Source organism: Carcharhinus amblyrhynchos, chromosome 2 (genome assembly GCF_965287045.1).
Source record: "Carcharhinus amblyrhynchos chromosome 2, sCarAmb.v2.hapA, whole genome shotgun sequence".
Lineage (NCBI taxonomy): Eukaryota > Metazoa > Chordata > Chondrichthyes > Carcharhiniformes > Carcharhinidae > Carcharhinus > Carcharhinus amblyrhynchos.
In genome coordinates this window covers 20,874,801-20,897,839 of record NC_137325.1, presented here as the reverse complement: position 1 = coordinate 20,897,839, position 23,039 = coordinate 20,874,801, and the positions used below count along the sequence as shown (strand labels likewise).

Genomic DNA, 23,039 nt, shown 5'->3' with positions numbered 1-23,039 from the left:
AAGAGAGTGAGTGGGAAGACCAAACCCAAGAGAAAGAGATGTAAAGGGCTGGGGCAGCAACCCTTTCAGATGATACAAAAGAAAAGGGAATCACCCAGTACTGAGAGGTCGGACATTGGAACCTCCAATGATACTTTCACAACTACCAATGATGATGATGATCTATCAACCCTTTAACTTACGCCATGGATCTACTAGTTTCACGGTTGTAGGGCCTTCCCTATCACCGGTTGCTGACCAAGTCCTGAACCGCCAGAGGCAATTCCCTAATCGAACAGCATGCCTTTGGGATTGCTCATGATTTCAGCCAGCTTTGGGCCCAAAGGGTTTCCTCACTTCATCTGGCTCTCCTATTCAAAACACCCCCTTTGTCCAAAACCTCCTCAGGGCGATCCTTCTCCCCGCTCAGCTTGCTATTATAAAGTGTGCTGCTCACCAGATGGATCCCTCATCAGTTACTGAGGGAAACTCTCAAGCTAACTATACCGCGAAGGCTACTGCAGCTTCTGGCATTCTGGTTGTGCCTTCTATGAACAAGCAGGCAATAAGTCACTCTCCTCCTTTGAACATGCCGGGCATGCCAGATGTGGCCACTGTTGCGCGCTTACAGGGAGATGCCCCTGCTTCCGAAACAGACCTTTGGAAGACACGTGGGTATTCGCACTCAGCGTCCATAGACTTATGGGTCACACCAGCCGGCCAAGTTTGTGTACCTAATACATTATTGCCTTTATTGATTGATTGCCTGCACCCGGCTACGCACCTAGGCAAGGAGGGAATGTGCGGAATACTGCTCCGCACCTGGTGACACCCACAATTAAGTGAGGCCGCCCCGTCATGTTTAATATGTTGAAAGAATAATGTCGGCCAGGATATCAGGTGTCCGCAGGGGGGCACGCCCTTGCCGGGGGCCCAGTTCGATTGCATCCAGCTAGATTTTATAGAATTGCTGCTTGTACATTGCTACAAATACTGTCTTGTGATTGTTGATGCGTTCAGCCGCTGGATCGAGGCATTTCCCACCACCAATAACAAAGTCTCTACAGTAGTGAAATTATTATTGACAGAAATTGTACCCAGATTTGGTATACCTCGACAGATTAGCTCAGACAATGGCCCTCATTTTGTTGGAAAAATTAACAAGGAACTGGGTGATGCATTACACATCCAGTTTCACTGTGCCTATCACCCCCAGGCAGCGGGACTGGTGGAAAGGGCTAATGGGACCCCTAAAGCCAAGCTGGCCAACTTACCATCTGAAACTGGTCTAAATTGGTTGAAGGTCCTGCCCTCTTTCACACGAGAATAACTCCCCACTCCACTGGGTTGACGGACACCGAAATAATCTATAGTAGGCCAAGTAGAACGCCCTGGGATGCAACTATGAACCCACCCACGCAGATCAATTTGCATGTTATGGGTGACGAAATGCTGAAGTAGTTCCGCCAACTAATATCATCGTCAAGGTTTCTAGATTCACAGGTTCAGTGTGCCTTCGGAGCGAACGAACAACCAGAGCCAAATCTAGATCCCAACTCGCAGACTGACTTTACTGAACCCCAGGTGGGAGATCTGATAAGAAACTGGGACCGCCCCAAACTTGGGCCAGGGTGGAAGGGACCGTTCCAGGTTCTCCTCCAAACTCCAACTGCAGTTAAAGTCGAAGGACAGCCTTGGTGGATACGTGTGAGTGATTGCAAACGGTGGACTTCATCCTCTATCAAAACAACGTGAAGGTCCTCATTGTTATCCTCAGTCTGACGGTCCTGTCAGGGGTGAATGGATGGCTCATACCCAAGAAGTATAGAAAGTGACTGACTGATTAATGATGAACCAACTAATGGACGTTAATGCCTTTTTGTGCACGTCATATATGTATGCATTATGATTCAATTTGAGTAAGTTCCCAAGTCCCTTGTCATGTGCAAGGGGGAGTTCCCTTGTCCCGTGTCCCGATAATTGAGAAAGAAACAGTTAAATGGTTGTTAAAGCAAAACGGGATGAATGGGGAGGGCCGGGGGGGGGGTTGGTGGTTAGAGGTAATGGAACGTATACATATAACACCATAAGGGAGGCTAATAGTAATGGACACATAGTCTCATCAGGAAGTTTGCATCAAAACACAGTTAATATTACCAAGATAGAGAAAGATCAAGGCCTGGATAGTTGTAATCTAAGTTTATAGAAATCCTACAGTGCAGAAAGAGGCTATTCGGTCCATCGAGTCTGCACCAACAACACTCCCATCCAGGCACTACCCTAATATCCCTACATATTTTACCCACTAATCCCTCTAACCTACACATCTCAGGACACTAAGTGGCAATTTAAGCATGGCCAATCAACCTAACCCGCACATCTTTGGACTGTGGGAGGAAGCCGGAGCAGCCGGAGGAAACTCACGCAAACACAAGGAGAATGTGCAAACTCCACACAGATAGTGACCCAAGCCGGGAATCAAACCCAGGTCCCTGGAGCTGTGAAGCAGCAGTGCTAACCACTGTGCTACCATGCCACCCAATGTACCATGCCGAGAAGTTCCTCCCCCAATAGTTACTAACTTTTTTATAATCAATCAAAACTCCCAACCCACTTTGTTCTCAGAAACAACCAGAAAGGATCTATATGCATTACTAGAAGTGGTGCTAAATCAGTGGGCTGGAGTAATTGTACCTAGATTCTGAATATTACCCAACCAACTAATACCCGTCACAAACTGCTCAGGAAAGTCTATCAATGCCACTGGGCCATAGTCAGTACAACATCCTATTGCATATAATGGAATATACTTTGTATGCGGAAATAAGGCCTATCCGTGGCTTCCCCAGAATTGGTCTGGATCGTGCTATTTGGCATGTGTGGTTCCCTATGTTCGTCATTATAACTACCTGAAACAGCATCCTAGAATATGCCAATTAAAAGGGCGGCAAAGGGGGGCGGTGGGCCATTTTCGAGGGGGATCAATTTTGGATGATAGCCTTTCCTTGGTATGGGACAGGAAAGGCTGCTCGTGAGATGGTCAATGTGGCCTCGGCCTTGGAAAAGATTGCAAATGACACTGCTGATGGCCTAGACAAATTAAGCACAGCAATCTTGGAGGTATCGGCCGAGGCCACAGCCATTCGGACGGTTGCCCACCAGAATTGAATGGCCCTAGATGGCAGTGTTGGGAGGTATCTGTGCCCTCATAGGGACCAAATGTCCTATATCCCTGACTCCTCAAATAACATAACAGACCTTGCTAAACACGTCCAGGATGCAGCTGACAAGATACGTGCACAAGGAGAAAAGTTTCAGAAGTTTAATCTTCCTGGTTGGTGGCCTTTTGGGGACATTCTCAGGATCTGGAAGGGTGTGAACACCCATCTAGGTATCATTATCGTGGTAGTGGGGATCCTCTGGTGTGTATTCCAACGTTTTGTGATCTGTTTGTCTAACTTCTTGCGCAATGCCCCCATTTAATCTGCTATGGTTGTCATAGAATGACAAAAGGAGGGGATGAGAAGTTAAATAGTTAAAGTTGCTCATAATGACAGTTACTACTCAAACTGTCTCGTTCAAGAGTGTCTGCTTAGTTCTGTAATCACATATAGCTGATGCTTTTACATGAAAAACAACCTAGGTGAAATCTGTTGGTGAAGGCCATTTGACCACAGAAAACAGAACGCCTAAGAAAGAACAAACTGTTATCTCCCTCCCACTTTCGAACAATCCTGTGTACGTGCACAGCTCACAGTGCATCCGGCACATGCATGTCCAAAGGAGGGTAGCTAATCAGTGGCTAACATGCTGCATGAAATGAAAATAGAACAAACCCTAACAGGAACACACCTTGTTTTGGGTGGAACTACTGGTTCAGCAAAATCTTGAAAACTTGTACATATAAATACCCTGTAACAAACCATCAGGGTCTCTCTGACCAGAAGTCTACCGATCCTGCAGAGGTGGTCCTATTGTATTCATGTAATAAAAAGTATTGTACAGTTAATAAGTGTTGGTGTTGTGCATTTGCTTCAGGGGTGAGTAGACTCTCAGGTTAAGTCAACCATGACACTGCTAACTGATAGCCAAGTTCCGCCCAAATGAGGACAACCGGAATCTTGGGTTCATGTCACACTATCTGTAACCCCCACGACTTGCCTGGGCTTGCAAAATCTCACTAACTATCCTGGCTGGAGACAATACACATCTCTTTACCTTGTGCTTAACTCTCTCTCCACTCACATTGTCTGTAACTTTGAGATTTGATTGCCTGTGGGGACTCGCATTCCAACCCTTATTTGTAAATTGAGTTTGTATCTTTATATGCTCTGTTTGTGAACTAAAATCCCACTCGCCTGATGAAGGAGTGGTGCTCCGAAAGCTAGCGGCTTTTGCTACCAAATAAATCTGCTGGACTTTAACCTGGTATTGTGAGACTTCTAACTTTGACCTCATATTTCCAATAATCAGCTGAGCATCAGTCGCCAAGTGAGTGGTTGTATCTTAAAGTTAATCCTTTTGTTTAGCGGTTTACAGTAATTATCGCACTACACTCACCTTCAGGCTGGCTGCAGATCTCCCAAGAAATTTGTTTTTCTGGATCGTCCAGCAGGTCAAAGCTTTCGACATAGTGAACTTTATCCCAAGATCCTGCAATTTCCAGAAGCTGGGTACTGTTGGCATTGAAAACACCCACAGCGAACACGGTGATTCCTTTATCCCTTATGGCTTTGGCGGGCTGAAGGACCTCATCCTGCGCCTCCCCATCGGTTATCACTACGAGGTACTGTGGGATACCAAACCGGCCCCCTCTAGCTTCGGCAAAGTAGTCCGCTGTAAAGCTCAGCGCTTGGCCTGTGCGAGTGCCCCCTCCCAGCTGCTGCATGTTGCTAATCGCTCTGCGAAGGTCGGCTTTCGTTGAAAACGCACCAAGTTGGAACTCTAGCTTGGGGTTTGAGCCGAACTGTATCAGGCCTACATGCACATTCTCTGCATCAGTGGTGGTCTTGTTCACGATGACATCCATGAACATCTTAACTTTCCTGAAATCTTCAGGGTCGATGCTCCCTGATCCGTCGATTAAGAAGATGATATCAGCCATGTCCAGCTGCCTGCAGGCTGAGCAAAAAGAAATTACATGAAATTTTGCCACTCATACTTTTGAGCAGGGAAATTCAAACTAGGTTAGGATAAAGCCCCCTTTCCCCTGCGGCCTGGTTAAGGGTCAGGTTAAAAGTAATATAGGAAATGCTAATCCAAAAAAGACCAAGATTCGTGCAGTTCAGGGTCCCGGTGGCTGTATAAAACAATGATAACGGAGTTGGTGACTAATTATGTCACTCAATTTCTCATTTAATCAATGACAGATCCTAACATGAGGTGAGGAAAATAGCACTGGTGGACAGCCTCGCAAGTCATAGTTCCAAACTCACCGTTTCCCCCAAAGCACTTGCCAGATTCTCCAAGCTCGTCTGCAGCTGGGATTTTCCAGTCCCACTGCAGTGAACCGGCATTTGGCTGAGCGCCAAATTCTCCCTTCTCGCTGGCAGCGAGGCATAAACGGAAAATTCTGGCCCAAGTCTCAAATTACTTACATGCTGTAACCCGAAAACCCTTTGAAAAATTCCATCTAAGCGAAATAAACATTTGAGTAGGAATTGTTCTGTGATACAATGGGGAAGTCACAACGTAGCAAAGTCATAGCCCATGGTTTTGCATCTTTTCATGTTAGGACATAGAAATTCCTGGGCATGAAGTGCACAATTTAATAAAGCACATTCCTGCATGTATCAGCAATCCTGCCGAGGGGGATTTACATAGAAACATAGCAGATAGGAGCAAGGGGAGGCCATTTGGCCCTTCAAACCTGCTCTGCCATTCATTACGATCATGGCTGATCACCCAACTCAATAGCCTAATCCTGCTTTCTCCCCATAACCTTCTACCTCAGGGTTGGCAACAGTTCTTCAATTAGGTCCAATAGGACCCCCCCCCCACCACCATCCTCCCAGCAAGCTACACCCATTTTCTAAAAATCATTGACCGGACTTCTCCGACCTCATACACCCCGCCCTGCTGCCAGCAAGAATGGAGAACTTGATGCTCAGGCAAATCTCCATTCGCAGCAGCGGGACTGGAGAATCCAAGGTCGGGGAATCTTGGCCATTGACATTAAAGAAATTATTAACCATGTTTTGCCTGTCCTGCTACGGAGTTCAGCGGAAATACAAGTCAGGTGAGGTGTAAAACAAATAGCCAATTTACTAATACCCACTTTAGACAATCATATCAAGTCAAGAGCTCTTCCATTTTTGCTTTTAATTTTTGTTTTTTCCCTTTTATCAGATCGTAACTGAGAGAATGTAACACAAATATAAACAAGGTAATGTGAGCACCGATCAAGCTTAATAGGATGAGATGTTTTGGTTACTGTTCTATTTTGCCACATGACAAAATCTATGGTAAAATCTTCACAAATAGCCAGTTCTTCGTTACTGCCCAATTATACACTTTAACAGTTATTTATTTGTTTTATTCCATTTTTAAAGTTACAAAGCCGATGCTCAGAGTGGACCGGGCAAACCCAAATCCATTCCTTGCTTGCTTCAAAAACCAAATTCAAATTGAATCAAGAGTTAGAGATGCCGGCATTGGACTGGGGTGGGCACAGTAAGAAGTCTCACAACACCAGGCTAAAGTCCAAAAGCTTTATTTGGAATCACGAGTTTTCGGAGTGCTGCTCCCTCATTAGGGGAGTCAGCTGATGAAGAAATAGTGCTCCAAAAGCTCGTGATTCTAAATAAACCTGTTGGACTTTAACCTAGTGTTGTGAGGCTTCTTGAATTGAATCTAATCCTAGGTTCCCACAAGACAGACAAACAAGGTCCAAGCTGACAAGATAAGGCATTGAGCCCCATCTTGGGCTTGATCTTAATCAAAAGGCTAGGAATTTATTTAATTTATTGCACCATTTATTACACTTAGCTGAAACGGGACATCCCAGAGACACATGTAGCCCATGGAGGGACACACACTCATTAATTAAAAGCTTACCTCGTTCTGAACAGAGTTCCCGCACAATTTTATTCTTCACATCTCTCAAAGCATCAAAGTTAGTGACATAAAAGACTCTTTCTTTGACTCCTCCAATCTGCAGAAGTTCAGTTTCATCCGTATCTCCCACTCCTATTGCATACGTGTAGATACCCTGTTGCCTCAGCTCTGCAGCAGGGCTTGTCACAGCATCACTCGACCGTCCGTCTGTGATGGTGATCAGGATTTGCTGCACTCTCTGTCCACGGCTTTTCTGTGCGTTACTGAAGAGATTCCTCATGTAGCTTAACGCACGGCCCGTCGCGGTGCCTCCTCCAATTTGAGCAATTCGCTTAATGGCTGCCTCCAATCCCATTTTGTTGGTAAACTGAGTGATTCCAAATTCAATTTGTGGATTATCTGAGTACTGGACAATCCCAACTCGAACCAGGTTTGCACCGATTCTGAATACCTTCACCACCTCTACCAGGAATCTTTGCATGTCCTTGAAGTTCTCAGGGAATATACTGCCTGACCCATCGATCAGGAAATAGATGTCGGCTTCTTCAGTCTCAACACAGCCTGAAAAGCGAAGAGTGCGCTGATTTAGTTCCTGAACAACAATGAGAACACACTGGAAAGGGGAGTTTGATGCTAATCTGAGCTACCAGGATGGAAGTAGTTCATGCCGGCAGAACAAAATGGATCAAAGCAAGTGGATTATGTGCCTTGCCAATTTTTATTTTCCATTGACCTAAAAAATATTGCCAACATTTTTAATGTCAATCCAAGTAAAAACAACATTGAGATGAGGAAATAAGTCTTCAGAAAAGAGTTTCAACAATTATTCTGCTAAAAGGAGATTATGTGCTATGAGAAACCAGACTCCAATTCGCAATGAGCCTGTTTCACACCACAGACAGAGAATAATTTCACCTCCCCCAATATTTTAGTTGCTTCTTCTTTCACTTCATATAGATCTACTGTAGAGTTCAAATAAGGATGTGTGACACAGGACATATTTTATCCTAACCTGCCCGTGAGAAAACTAGTGGGATTAGGTGCAATGCTGGCTGTAAATCCTTCCCAATTGTACTCTCCATTCAGGTCGGAGGACATTAATGTTGGAAAGGATGTGGGTCCTGTGGGTTTCTAACCCACTGAGTTCTACTGTGCAGAAGGAGGGCATTCAATCCATCAATTCTGCACCAACTCTCCAACAGAGCATCTCACCCAGGCCCTATCCCCGTAACCCTACATATTTATCCCACTAATTCTGCTAGCCTATCCATCTTGGGACATCAGGGGGCAATTTAGCAAGGCCAATCCACCTAACCTGCACATTTTTGGTCTGTGGGAGGAAACCCACACAGACACAGGGAGAACTTGCAAACTCCACTTAGTGGATTCTAGCCCCAAGGCTAGAATTGAACTCTGGCCCCTGGCACTGTGAGGCAACAGTGCTAACCACTGTGCCATGGTGCCCCCATTATGCAGTTGTGCAATTAGATTCTCCAAGACATAGATCTTCATATTGCCTTATGAAGATAGGTTGAGGGAGCTAGGTTTCTTCTCCCTGGAGAGACAAAGGTTGAGAGGCGACATGATAGAGGTTTATAAAATGTTGAGTGGATTAGTTAGGGTGGATTCTCGGAGGCTATTTCCCAGGGCTGAAATGGTCGTTACAAGAGGACACAGGTTTAAGGTGCTGGGAAGCAAGTACAGAGGAGATGTTGGGGTAAGTTTTTCACTCAGAGGGTGGTGAGTGAGTGGAATCGGCTGCCATCGGTGGTGGAAGAGGCGAACTCGCTGGGATCTTTTAAAAGACTTCTGGATGAGTGTATGGGATCTAATGGGATTGGGAGTTACAGATAGTTCTATGGCTTGGTAGGTATAGATGTGATCGGCGCAACTTGTGGGCCAAAGGGCCTGTTTGTGCTGTAGTGTTCTATGTTCTATGTTCTTTGTTCACTTGAATAAGACGCCAGACCTCAGTGATAAACATTTAGCATAGTGAGACTGTGCCATACAGCAAACCCCAGTGTGAAAACTGGAGTTCATGTCCACCAGGAATGTGTGGTACTCACTCCTACCAGTGCTAACACATGGACAGATGCATCGGTTGCATGTAGATTGGTGAGGGTGAAATCAAGTAGGTATTTCCATCTTGTTAGTTCTCTCACCGCCTGCAATAGGCCTAATCTGACCCTCAGGAATTGATTATTTCAGTCAGTAATTATGTATCTGAGCTAATCTTGGTGGTGGACATGGAAGTTCCCTATCAAGAATACATGCTGAGCACTCACAACTTCAGTGTTCATTGCAATTGGTTTTTAAACTGAAGAAATATTAATTCATCAGCTGAGGAAGGGTAATGTATGGTAATTAGCAGGATGTTTCCTTGTCCATGTTTGACATGATGCCATAAGGCATCGTGAAGTTTGGACTCAATGCTGAAGACTCTCAGGGCCATTCCATCTGTACACCACTTCTGGTGAGACTTTCCTAGTGGGACAGGACACAACCAGGGATAATGATGGAGAAGTCTGTGACATTGGCTGACACATATGATTCTGGGTATAACCACATCAGTCTGCTGCTTGACTAGTTTGTGGGACAGTTCTTTGAATTTTTAGGTAAGTACCCAGATATTAGCGAGGAAGACTTTGCGGGGATGACTGGGCCTGACGTGCCTTTGTTGCATCCAGTGCCTAGGCTGATATCAGTTGGTTCTTAGAATATTATTCTCATTATACCTTTCTATTATAGTTTGAAACAAACTGAGTGGTTTGCTCGGCCGTTGCAGAGGACCAAATTGCTGTGTGTCTCAAGTTACATACAGACCAGAGAGGGTAAGAATGGCAGATTTCCTTCCCTAAAGGACATTTTTACAACCACCTGATAGGTTGGTCATCCTTAACATTACTTCTAGCTCAGAAACTTAATCTTCTGCTAGCATGCGCACAAACTATACTATCATATCCAAACCCTGATCTGCCTCCTACACACTTCACTCCTGTGCATGTATGGATTCCATTGCAGCACATTGTCTCAGCTACTGTTAATGATGTATTATCAATTCTGAGAAAGCAGTTTTTGCTTTCAAGAGAGTGCAGCGAAGGTTTACCAGGCCAATTCCAGGGATGGCAGGACTGTTGTATGAGCAGAGATTGATTAGGTTAGGACTGTTTTCGCTGGAGTTCAGACGAATGAGGGAGAGATCTGACAGAGACTTATAAAATTCTAACAGGACTAGACAGAGTAGATACCGGGAGGACATTCCCGATGACGGGGGAGTCCAAAACCAGGGGTCACAGTCTGAGGATTTGAGATGAGGAGACATTTCTTCACCCAAAGAGCGGTGAGCGTGTGGAATTCATTACCACAGGAAAGAGGCAGCTACGTATAGCACTTGGGGTGACTGGGATCAAAGGTTATGGGGAGAAAGCAGGATTAGGCTATTGAGTGGACAAGTCCCCAGGACCGGATAGAATGCATCCGAGGGTTCTGAAAGAAATGGCGGAGGTGATAGTGGATGCCTTGGTGGTTATTTTCCAAACGTCGCTGGATTCCGGGGAAGTGCCGGAAGATTGGAAAATGGCTAATGTTACGCCGTTGTTTAAGAAGGGTGGCAGGCAAAGGGCAGAGAATTATAGGCCAGTTAGTTTAACGTCTGTTGTGGGTAAAATGTTAGAATCCGTCATCAAGGATGAAATAGTGAGGCATCTTGAGGGGAATTGCTTGATAGAGCAGACGCAGCACGGTTTCATTAAGGGGAAGTTGTGTCTGACAAATTTATTGGAGTTCTATGAGGATGTGTCTAGGGCGGTGGATAGAGGAGAGCCGGTGGATGTGGTCTTTCTTGATTTTCAGAAGGCGTTTGACAAGGTACCTCACAAGAGGTTATTGCAGAAGGTAAGGGGGCATGGAGTTGGGGGTAGGGTGTTAGCGTGGATAGAGGATTGGTTGTCAAATAGGAGGCAGAGAGTGGGGGTTAATGGGTGCTATTCAGATTGGCGGTTGGTGACTAGTGGAGTGCCCCAGGGGTCGGTGCTGGGGCCTCAGCTATTTACCATTTATATAGATGATCTGGAGGAGGGAACCGAGTGTATGGTGTCAAAATTTGCTGATGACACCAAGATTGGTGGAACAGCAAATGGTGCGGAGGGTGTGGAGTCTGCAGAAGGATCTAGATAGGCTGGGCGAATGCGCCAGGAACTGGCAAATGGAATTCAATGTTGGCAAGTGCGAGGTCGTCCACTTTGGTAGGAATAATGGTAGGAAGGACTATTACTTACGTGGCGAAAAACTGCAGCAGGCGACGGTGCAGAGGGACCTCGGGGTCCTTGTGCATGAGTCGCAAAAACCCAGCCTGCAGGTGCAGCAGGTGGTCAGGAAGGCTAATGGGATGGTGGCCTTCATAGCGAGGGGGATTGAATATAAAAGTAGGGAGGTCTTGCTGCAGCTGTATAGGGCATTGGTGAGGCCGCAGCTGGAGTACTGTGCGCAGTTTTGGTCGCCGCACTTACGCAAGGATATTTTGGCCTTGGAGGGAGTGCAGAGGAGGTTTACTAGGCTGATACCAGAGTTGAGGGGGTTGAGCTATGAGGAGAGGCTGAATACACTAGGCTTGTACTCGTTAGAGTTTAGAAGAATGAGGGGAGATCTCATTGAGACATATAAGATGATGAATGGGATGGATAGGATAGAGGTGGAGAGACTCTTCCCGCTCAGAAAGGACAGTAGGACTAGGGGGCACAGCCTCAAGATAAAGGGGGGGCGATTTAGAACGGAGTTGAGGAGGAACTTCTTCACTCAAAGGGTGGTGAATCTCTGGAATTCTCTGCCTGTTGAGGTGGTGGAGGCTGCCTCGCTAAATATTTTTAAGACGCGGGTTGATGGGTTTTTGATAAGCGAGGGGATTAAGGGTTATGGGGAGAGGGCGGGAAAGTGGAACTGAGCCACGACAGATCAGCCATGATCTTATTGAATGGCGGTGCAGGCTCGAAGGGATAGATGGCCTACTCCTGCTCCTATTTCTTATGTTCTTATGAGTTGGACAAACAGCCATGATCGTAATGAATGGCGGCGCAGGCTTGAAGGGCCAAATGGCCCCCTCCTGCTCCTATCTTCTATATTTCTACGTTTCGATGTCCACTGTGCCCACCATCCTGAGTTTTTCAATTTGAAAGCTTTCGAGATTGAAAGAAGCTGTGTCTATGCAAAAACCCTCGGCCAAACATTTAGCAGAGGAAACCGAGGCAGCAGCTGCAAAAAGTGAGCTTTTATTCAGACAGGACAAATGACAAGTTTAAATACTCAATCTGGCTTCCATATCACTGGTATGTTTGTCAAACTCTGGGGAATCTGTACTGCACTTGCTAAATTTAGAGCAAAGTTAAAATGAATTGGCAAAGATCTCATTAACATCTCCTATGGAGATTAATTACAACTGTAATTACTTACCTAGCTGCAAAGATGAATTCCCAAGCTCAGCGCAGATTTCTCACCACCTCCATTACATTTCAGGTGTGGACACATTAAAGCCAGGTCACAGTCCAATTCCAGCATTCATTACATTTAACTCTATTCATACACATCCCCAGTTGGTGATTGGTAGGTGGCACAGTGACACAGTGATTGGCACTGCTGCCTCACAGCACCAGGGGCCCAGGTGCAAATCTGGCCTCATCTGTTTGCACGTTCTCCCCATGTCTGTGTGGGTTTCCTCTGGGAGCTCCCGCTTCCTCCCACAGTCCAAAGATGTGTGGGTTAGATCGATTGGCCATGCTAAATTGCCCCTTAGTGTCCCAGGGTGAAAAGGTTAGAGGGGTTAGTGAGGTAAATATGTGGGGTTGTGGGATAGGGCCTGGGTGGGATTGTTGCCAGTGCAGACTTGATGAGCTGAATGGTCTCCTTTGGCACTGTAGGATTCTATGTTGATTCTGTGATCTATCAAACTGTCTCCCATGTGTCCCTATATTTATGTACATTTTTAAGCCTTATTTAAATATAGCAGCAGCATCAGGATACCAAACTGGTGAATTCTACACACAATACCAGGGGCGGTACTGCGGCTAGCACTACTGCCTCACAACGCCAGGGACCTGGGTTCAACTCCGGCCTCAGTTCACTATTTGTGTGGAGTTTGCACATTCTCCGCATGTCATTTCCTTCGGGCGCTCCAGTTTCTTCCCATAGTCCAAAGATGTGTGGGTTAGGTTGACTGGCTGTGCTAAATTGACCCTAGTGTCAGGGGATTAGCAGGGTAAATATGTGGGATTACGGGAATAGGGTCTGGGTGGGATTGTGGTCAGTGCAGACACGATGGGCCGAATGGCCTCCTTCTGCACTGTAGGGATTCTATTCTATTCTACCCCAAGATGATCCTTCTGTCCAAATTCCAGATGTCAATGTGTTGGAGAAGGGAATGGAAATCACAGAATGAGGAATAACATCAGATTTTTTCCAATGAAAATTTCCAAGGAAAATGAAATTCTCAAGTGAATAAGACAGCATGAAACAATGTGTCTGGGGTTGGATAATTAACTGGAAAGACATCCTCTACTTTTGTACCCATCAATAATTATTGTCATGTTATACAGGGAGGGGTTTTATCTCAGGGAGTTGTAAGATCTTTATAGTTGACATTTTATTGGATCTCTTGATTAGTGCTGCGTATGAAAAAGATTTATATGTTGTATCCCTGAGGTCTCATATTTCCAAACTTGAATACTAAGTAAAGGGAGCTACTTACACTGTAAAGTGGTTGTATATAAACGCCTTGTTGCAATGTTTATAAGGTTTGTATGAGATATGGACTATTTTAACTGAAGTATTTAGAGTTAAGGTCAAAGTCCAATAATTAGGAACATTGCAAATCTGAGAATCTGAAGCATTATCCTTCCATTTTGTTGAAAGCTAAGATATAAACAGTGCAAGAAGGATAAATGAGATGTATTAAACAATTAAACAGCTTGACACTATTATTAAGCATTAATGCCTAATCTTGTACCACGTCAAGAAACTCTTTTCTGAAAAGTTACTTACTGCTGAATGAACTTAAATAAAAACAAAGGATCAGGAATTACACCCACAATTCATGGAAGATATTTAACTTGATTCTCCTGACCTTGTCTGAGGGTTTCGCTTTGGACCGATCGTACTGAGGTTTGTTTGATCATCTCGTTGCAGATCTTCTTCTGAAGAGCCCTTTCAATGGTCGACAGTTGCACGAAATTCTCCACTCTCGTGATGTAACTTGTCGAAGGATGCGACGCGATTTTCCTCAGCTCACTCTCGGTGGCATTTTGGACTCCTAAGGCATACATGGTGATGCCCAGACGACGCAGAGAGGCCGCACTGTCCGCCACTGCATCCTGAGATTTACCGCTGGTGATCACTATCAAGACCTGAGGGATCCCTTTCCGGGCACGGCTGCCTGCGCGCTCTGTGAAGTAGTTCTTCCGTACGAAATCAATGGCTGCGCCTACGTTCCTGCCCCCTCCCCTGTACGGCGTCAATTTTATGTGGTCCAGAACGTCAGACTTTCGGCGATACATTCTGAGAGTGAAATCTTCTGACGTAATTGTGTTGTACTGAGCTAAACCAATGCGGACGCCTTCAGTGCCCACTTCTAGGGCATGAATCATATTGTGGAGAAAAACACGAAGGAGCTGGAAGTTTACTGCCCCAATGCTGTCCGATTCATCGACCAAGAAAACAACATCAGCGACTGAAGCAGACTGACACACTGGAAAACAAAAACCAAAAGCACGTAACTATAATGTTGAGCTCAAAATTACACAGACAGCTACAACTGCACTTTTACACCTCCAACTGTCCATCACAACATTTCTGCAACTGTTGATCTGCTCAACCATACACTGACCACCACCTTCAATGCCCATTAAAATCATTACTCTCTCTCATCCTGGCTCTAGCCCCTGGTGTGGAGATGCCGGCATTGGACTGGGGTAAGCACAGTAAGAAGTTAACCTGGTATTGTGAGACTTCTTACTGTTCTAGCCCCTGGTGCAGCCCTCAACTCTGCTCCCTTAGCTCCAAGGGGTGCAGACTTGAACAGAATGGAGGATAACTGATTTGGATGTTTACTGCCAGGTCTGGTTGGATCGCATAAAACATAATTTTAACTTGCTCTCATCTGCCAATTGTTTGTTGCATGTTTCCTCCAAGCTCATCTTGTCCATGAGACCGACCTCTTGTTTTCTTGATCCTGTTTTTACTAACTGTTGACCACCCAATTCCCCTTTCCAGCTTCCATGTTAGCTGATAATGTGAACAGTTTTTTCTCCCCAGGTATTCCCACCCAAACCCTCACTTCCTTCGAATTTGCCTCCAGTACCCTTCTCCTCCCACCATCTCCAAACATCCTTTCCTCTTCAAAACCTTTAAATGTGATAGCATCTCCTAAATACGTACATCTTTCCAGGAACGGAATATTTGTATACCTCCAATAAGGTTTGCAACCCTGCCAGAATCCCAAAGCGGCTTTTGTCAAAGTCACAAGCCACATGGAAAGGATGACCAGCCACGGTGAATAAGATTTTTTTTATCCAATTCAATCCAATCAAAGTCCAATTCAAAGTCTCAACAAGTCAGATGTTCCAGATCCAAGCTGACAAGACAGGCAAGCCTCTTCCCGTCTTGAGCTTGACCTACATGATCCAAGCTGATTGGAATAGGCACTGGACCCACTCCAGTGCTTGATTTCATTTGCATCTTAGCCAAAAGGCCGAAATGCCGCTTTAAAAAATTGCTTCAAATGGAGCCTCAGTGTAACATCATTGACTTCTATCAAGTGCAGGACAGCAAAGCTACACTTGATCTTAGTCAAAAGGCTAATATGGCCACTTTCATGTCACCCATTCACCTTTGATTACAACCTGTTGTCCCTTGCTGAAATCCATTCTTCCCAATATTTGACCTCCTTGCCTCTCTTCTTCATGATTTCACCTGGCAACCTTTGGTTAGGAGATGGCAAGGATTGCAGTTAGAGACCTTTGATTTTATCTTTCTGCTCCCCTAAAGGCTTTTTATGGGGGCGGGGAGGGGGGGAGGAGGAGGCTGGGGTGGATCCCAAATTGAAAATGCATGAGCTTGATCAAGGAACACCAACACTGCATTGTAAACTTTAACATTTCCAACAATGGTGAAATCCTGATCTCAAGGCCAGAACAGAACAAAAGATATGTAAACAGCAATCACCAACATAGCATCATTTTCCTTTCTCTGTAAATAGTAGCTGGAACTGAATAATTACTCAAGGAGGCTAGAGAAGCAGGGTCATTTTTTACTTCTGGTGCACAGTAAACAATCAATTGGGATGGCACAGTGGCACAATGATCAGTATTGCTGCCTCATAGCATCAGGGACCTGTGTTCGATTCCCAGCTTGGGTCACTGTCCATGTGGAGTTTGCACGTTCTCCCCATGTCTGCATGGGCTTCCTCCGAGTGTTCCAGTTTCCTCTCACAGTCCAAAGGTGTGCAGGTTAGGTGGATTGGCTATGCTAAAATTGTCCCTTAGTGTCAGGGGGACTAGCTAGGGCAAATGCATGGGGTTATGGCGGTAGGGCCATAACCCCATGCAACTACAACTGGGATTGTAGTTGATGAGGACTTGATTGGCCAAATCTGCACTGTATGATTCTACAAATTGTACATCATAAGATCCCACTTTTGTATATCTCATCCAAACAGGCAGCTGCTCCAGCCACCCAACTCAGGAGCCTACCCGATGGTTATGGCATGAGTAGACAAGATGCCAAGTGACCCACCTTTATTTACAGGTTGCTCCCTTCCTGTTTACAGCAGGCAGGGTCCATGCTGAACACTTCAAATCAACCCCTCTAAGTCTGACTGATGTGGAAAAACTTTTAAATGGGGAAGTGACTCAATGCAGGAACACAATGGATATGGGCCGAGGAATCAAGACATTACCTGATGGTCTTCTGAACTCTCGGTAAAGGAATTCTCTTCGTACTATCAGTTTGATTGCACTGGATACTTGTTCAGCTGTCTGAATAAGGGCATCAAAAGTGCTAATCTGGAAAACAAATGGGAAATTCGGCAGGTAGGCCACATTCTGCAGCTCACTCAAGACGGACCGTCTGACACCGATGGAGATAACTTTCACTCCTTCCTTCTTTAAGGCTCTGGCAGGTAGAGTGACGTCATCCTGGGAAGCTGCTGAGCTGATTATTATTGCAATCTGAGGAACACCTTCACCTTTCCGACTTCCAGCAGCCTTTCTGAAGAAGGCCCTGCGCAGGTAATCGATAGCGCGGCCCACCCTTATAGCTGGGCCTCCCCGAAATGCAAAGCTGCGCTCGCTCCTTATGTAATTGGCCACCTGAATCTTTGTGATGTAAGTGTTTAGTAAAAATTCAGTCCGTGCATCAGTGCTGTACTGGGCAAGGCCAATACGGAACCTATCCGCCCCAATGTCAAGTTGAGAGACGATCCTGGAGATAAAGCTTCTGATCTGCTGGAATCCTGCGGTCCCCATATTCTGAGAACCGTCGACCAAGAAAACAACATCAGCATAACGCACTGCAAAAGCTGGAAGGCAGAAGATAAAATGGCGGATTAGCACAGGAAACCAATCTCAAATGTTCCCCACCCTTCCCAATCCTTCCCTGGATAATGAGAGTGCTGCACAGTAGATGGACTACTGTGGGGGCATGGTGGCACAGTGGTTAGCACCACTGCCTCACAGTGCCAGGGACCCGGGTTCAATTCTGGCCTCAGGTGACTGTGTGAAGTTTGCATCTTCTCTCTGTGTCTGTGTGACATTCCTCTGGGTGATCCAGTTTCCTCCCACAGCCCAAAGATATGCAGGTTAGATTGATTGGCCATGTTAAATTGTTGCTTAGTGCCAGGGGGATTAGCAAGGTAAATATATGGGGTTATGGGGATAGGGCCTGTTGTCGGTGCAGGTTCAATGGGCCAAAAGGCCTCCTTCTGCGTTGTAGGGATTCTATGATCCTACGATGCTACTTTGGGAAGGATAGGAATTGAATGAAGACAAGGGAATGCTATCAAGCTGGACCACAGGTAATAATGGGGTTTGAAAGGTGATAGTGAATGGATGGTGGAGATAAATGATCTGGTGGAGGTTAATGGCTACAAAGAGGGATAGCACATTGTAATCACAGGAGATGTATTTAAGAATTTTGATCAGGGTAGTCTCAGCCTTGTACATAAATATGAAGATATTCATCCAGAGGGCAATGTATTAGGATAGTACAGAGCTGTGTGTGTGTGTGTGTGTGTGTGGGGTGGGTGGGGAGCTAAATCTGAATGACATTAGAAAGAAAATAGGTTATTAGAGATGGGTAGGGAGTGGAAAGGATAGAATGGTTGAGGATGGTCTTCTCGAGTTGGTGCTAGTTGCTTTGATAGGAGGGGCTTTAGGAGAGAAGCCATGGATGGCGTCAGCGAGCACCGGCCTAAGGAAAGGTAATTCTACGGTTAGAAATTGGGCTGAGCTGGAGTTAAGGGTGCAAGAGGCAGGTGCCATAGAGGGGGTGAGCTTACTGAAGGCTAAGTGAAAGCGAGATATTCATAATTGGGGTAAGGGAAAATCTGGAAGAGAGTAGAGGCAAGAAACGAAGCTGAGTCAATCAATCAATTAGTCTTCATCATGAAAAGATGTGAGATCTCTTCACATTTTCAGCTGAAGGGGAGGATGAATTGGGGAGGGGGGAGCGGCAGCATGGAATTAATCAGAGGAGGCAGGTTATGTCAAGTTACAGGTGTGATTTTCCTGCAGGTGGAATATTCCAGAACCAGCAAAGGCAACACCGCATGGCTGCCAACCCGGGTACAGGGCAGGCAAGCAATGCAAAACGCCATAGACCTTGGCAGGATCAGAACATCCTTCTGGTGACCAATAGGAATGTACCAAAAAGGCCAAAAGGTGTGACTTTAAAATGGCGATTGAATTCCATGTGTGTGGCCTATTCTAATTATCTTGACTGCTCCCTCTAACTCCAGACAAGAAATTCCTTGTAGCTACTCCCACCCCTGTTATTTTGCTGGCAAAGATCCACAGCAAAGTCATGGCAAAAGGGCAGGAGTGGCTGTGTGGAGTTTCCCAGCAACGAACTTTACTTTCCATGCGCAATAACAAAGGAGACATTTGTTTGCTTTCAGAATAGTCATAAATGGTCATCATTGATTTTGGATGGAGATTCCCTTCCATATAAATTTTCTGCATGTATACCGAGACATTGAAGGTATTAACCACTGCAAATTTATTTTAACAAATAGAAAGAAAGAACTCACATTCATTAAGCACGTTCATGATGCCTGGATGTCCCAAAGCGCTTTCCCACCAATTAAGTACTTTGGCATTAATTATTGCTATGGTGTAGGAAAGGTAGGTGCCAATCTGTGCACAGCAAGATAACACAAACAGCAACAAGACAATGACCAGATAATCAGCTTTAATTTCTTCTACTTCATGGTGCCATGGGTTGTTTTACGTCCACCTGCTAAAGCAGACAGGACCTCAGTTTGAGCTTTCATTTAAAAGTCAGCACCTCCAGTTGTGCAGCACTCCCTTGGTACTGCACTGGTCACAGAGAGAGGCGTAGAGTCATACAGTGCAGAAAAAGCCCTTCAGCCCATCAAGGATGCACTGACAATATCTACCACTAAAGGCATGCTAATCCCATTGTCCCATATCCTTGAGTATTATGATATTATGATATCTTAAGTGCTCATCAGGGACCCAGGTTCGATTCATAGAATTATAGAAACCCTACAGTGCAGAAGGAGGCCATTCGGCCCATCGAGTCTATACCAACCACAATCCCACCCAGGCCCTATTCTCGTAACCCCTCACATTTACCCTCCTAATTCCCCTGACACTTAGGGTCAATTTAGCATGGCCAATCAACCTAATCCGCACTTCTTTGGAGTATAGGAGGAAACCAGAGCACCCGGAGGAAACCCACACAGACACGGGAAGAAAATGCAAACTCCACACAGTGACCCAAGACCGGAAATGAACCCAGGTCCCTGGCGCTGTGAGGCAGCAGTGCTAACCACTGTGCCGCCATGCCACCCTTGATTCCCGCCTTGGGTCACTGTCTGTGCAGAGTCTGCACCTTTTCCCTCGTCTGAGCAGGTTTCCTCCAGGTGCTCCAGTTTCCTCTCACAACGCAAAAGATGTGCTGCTTAGGTGCATAGGCTGTGCTAAATTCTCCCTCAGTGTACCCAAACAGGCGCCAGAGTGCGGAGACTAGGGAATTTTCATTGCAGTGCTACTTGTGACTAATGAACTATAACTTTAACTTTTTTTAAAAGTTGTAAGATTTCAACTACCTTTCCAGGCAGCATATTCCTACCACCTTCTGAGTGCAATTTTTTTTCCCAAATCCTCTCTGAATCTCCTACCCCTTACTCTAAAACAATGCCCCCTCGTGATTGACACCTGCATCAACTGAAATCAAGTCTTTGGAGTCGAACCTGAACCCACTACCGTCTGACGGAGAGTGCTACTGAGAACCTGAGGTTGACAATTATCATCAAAATGTTAGAAAATGGAGCAAAGGCATTGCTAATCGCACCTACCTCGGATATGGCCTTCGACAGTGCTGCATACCGACTCCAAGACTTTATCCAAATTTTCTTTCAGCATATTAAAATTTGCAACATCATAAGCAAATCTCCGGACTGGTCTGCTGGAAATATCTTGAAGTTCCTTCTTTCCTTGGATATTAACTCCAACGACGTAAATTGTGACTCCGCTGTTCCTCAGTTGGGTGGCCGCTTCATCTACCTCTGTGCTGGACTCCCCGTTGGTGACCAGAAGGGCAATCTGTTGCACGTTTTCTGCTGCTCTGCTGCCGGCTGACGGAACAAAATGTTGGCTCCTCAGGAATTCCAGGGCCCTTCTGGTATCAGTCCCGCCTCCCTTCTGCTGCAAGTTCTGGAGGTAATTCAGGACGTCGCTCCTGGACGAATACTGATTCAGCAGGAATTCTGTCTTTGGGTCGTCGCTGTACTGAACCAGGCCTATCCTTACTTTGTTCCCCGCAATATCCAGGCCGCTAACGAAGGCGTACAGAAACTCCCTCACTTCTTCGAAGTTCGCGTCACTTATGCTGCTCGAACCGTCCACCACAAGGACAATATCAGCAACTGAGGCTTCCCTGCAAGCTGAAACATACAAAAAGTAACACTTTGTCTGAAACAGTTTTGGTCACCTGCGCACGGACGGCAGAGCTGATACTGTTATTTGTGCCTCCACTCCCACTTCCATACCAGTTTTACAATTAAACATCACATTTGGTTGAACATTTACTTCTTTTAAAGAGAGAATTCCCAACATTTATACCATCCCTCCTTATCTCAGATAATCCTTCGCATTGGGCAAATGGAAACGCCATGAAGTCAAATGCAAAGCAATGATATATTAATTGTGCTGACTATTTCAGGCAGCCCATTAGGTCCTCACCTTGTCCACCCAAATTAGCCCTTCAAACAGTTTTATAGTTGTCTGAAGTAGGCTACAGTGTTATCTTCGTGGTGCGCCTATGTCCAAATCGTCATAGAATCCCCACAGTGCTGAAGGCGGCTATTCAGCTCATTGAGTCTGCACCGACCACAATCCCACCCAGGCCCTATCCCCATAACCCCACATACTTGCTCTGCTAATCTCCCCGACAGTAGGGTCAATTTATCATGGCCGATCAACCTAACATGCACATCTTTGGACTGTGCGAGGAAACTGGAACACCCAGAGGAAACCCACACAGACACAGGGAGAATGCGCAAACTCCACACAGACAGTGACCCGAGGCCAGAATTGAACACGGGTCCCTGATGCTGTGAGGCAGCAGTGCTAACTATTGTGTCATGGTGATAGAAAAAAATTGGTTCAAAGGCATTAAACAGGCTTATGTTGAATCTTTGGCAGGAGGGGGTGCAATGGCAGGTTGTACCGCAGTGTGTTAGGATCTGAATGTCTGACCAACTATTTGACTGAAGTTCTTTACCGACCATTCAAAGGGCACCATCCCCTGTTTTTCATGTATGAAAGCCGGTGTGATAGGCCAATAAGGAGCCACCGAACATTATTGCAGGGCCCACTAAACTTACTTGAGAGCGAACCTGGTGAACTCCTGGGAGTGTGATCAGTAAAGGAGCAGCTACAGAGTTGTGCTATCTACAGCCACTATGAAGCGAAAAATTTGCACATGAGAGTAAGTAGCGCTCAGCTGTGGCCTGTACGTTCCTCACGTTTTGGAGATGAGCCATGTGTTGGTATATGATGAATCAGCACAAACAAAAACCCTCCTCACAAGAATCTTAATCTTTATTATGCCCCAGCTTCAACAGGCATCAACGAGGAAGCCAAGCGTTGAGCTGCATCTCCCTGGATGCAGACTCATTCTTTCACTGAGGGATCCTTCTCCCTTCATCTTGGCTACTCTTAATCTCATAGAATCATAGAATCCCTACAGTGCAAAAGGAAGCCATTCGGCCCATCGAGCCCACACCGACCACAATCCCACCCAGGCTTCACCTGCCCAACCTAACGTATTCACCCACAATCCATCATAATCAATCCAACCCACAAATACAGCAGCCTGACACAGACAGACAAATATATGTCTGTCTCTGATCCAACAGTCTCAGCCTTTTAAAGTCCACCAGAAGCTTTGTCTCTCTCCTTTCAATGCCCCTTCTCAAGTAGAGTCATAGAATCCTACAGTGCAGAAGAATGCTATTCATTCCATCAAGTCTGCACCATCCATAATCCCACCCAGCCCCTATCCCCATAGCCCCATACATTTACTCTGCTAGTCCGCTGACACTAAGGGGCAATTTATCATGGCCAATCAACCTAACCTCCACTCTTTTGGACTATGGGAGGATACTGGAGCACCCGGAAACCCACGCAGACATGGGGAGAATGTGCAAACTCCACACAGACAGTGGCCCAAGCTAGGAATCGAATCCGGGTCCCTGGTACTGTGAGGCAGCAGTG

General features: G+C 45.8%; 1 protein-coding gene across 1 annotated transcript in view; it reads right to left on the bottom strand.

Moving 5' to 3' along the window:
* LOC145357551 (collagen alpha-6(VI) chain-like) overlaps positions 1-23,039 on the bottom strand; it is a 115,272-nt gene that overhangs the window by 87,098 nt on the left and 5,135 nt on the right. Inside the window, exons 3-7 of the mRNA XM_080211025.1 lie at positions 20,618-21,205; positions 16,976-17,596; positions 14,147-14,767; positions 7,036-7,596; positions 4,540-5,100 (exon numbers count right to left, since the gene is read on the bottom strand). Coding sequence (XP_080067151.1) covers positions 4,540-5,100; positions 7,036-7,596; positions 14,147-14,767; positions 16,976-17,596; positions 20,618-21,205 — 2,952 coding nt within the window. The remainder of the gene's footprint in view (positions 1-4,539; positions 5,101-7,035; positions 7,597-14,146; positions 14,768-16,975; positions 17,597-20,617; positions 21,206-23,039) is intronic.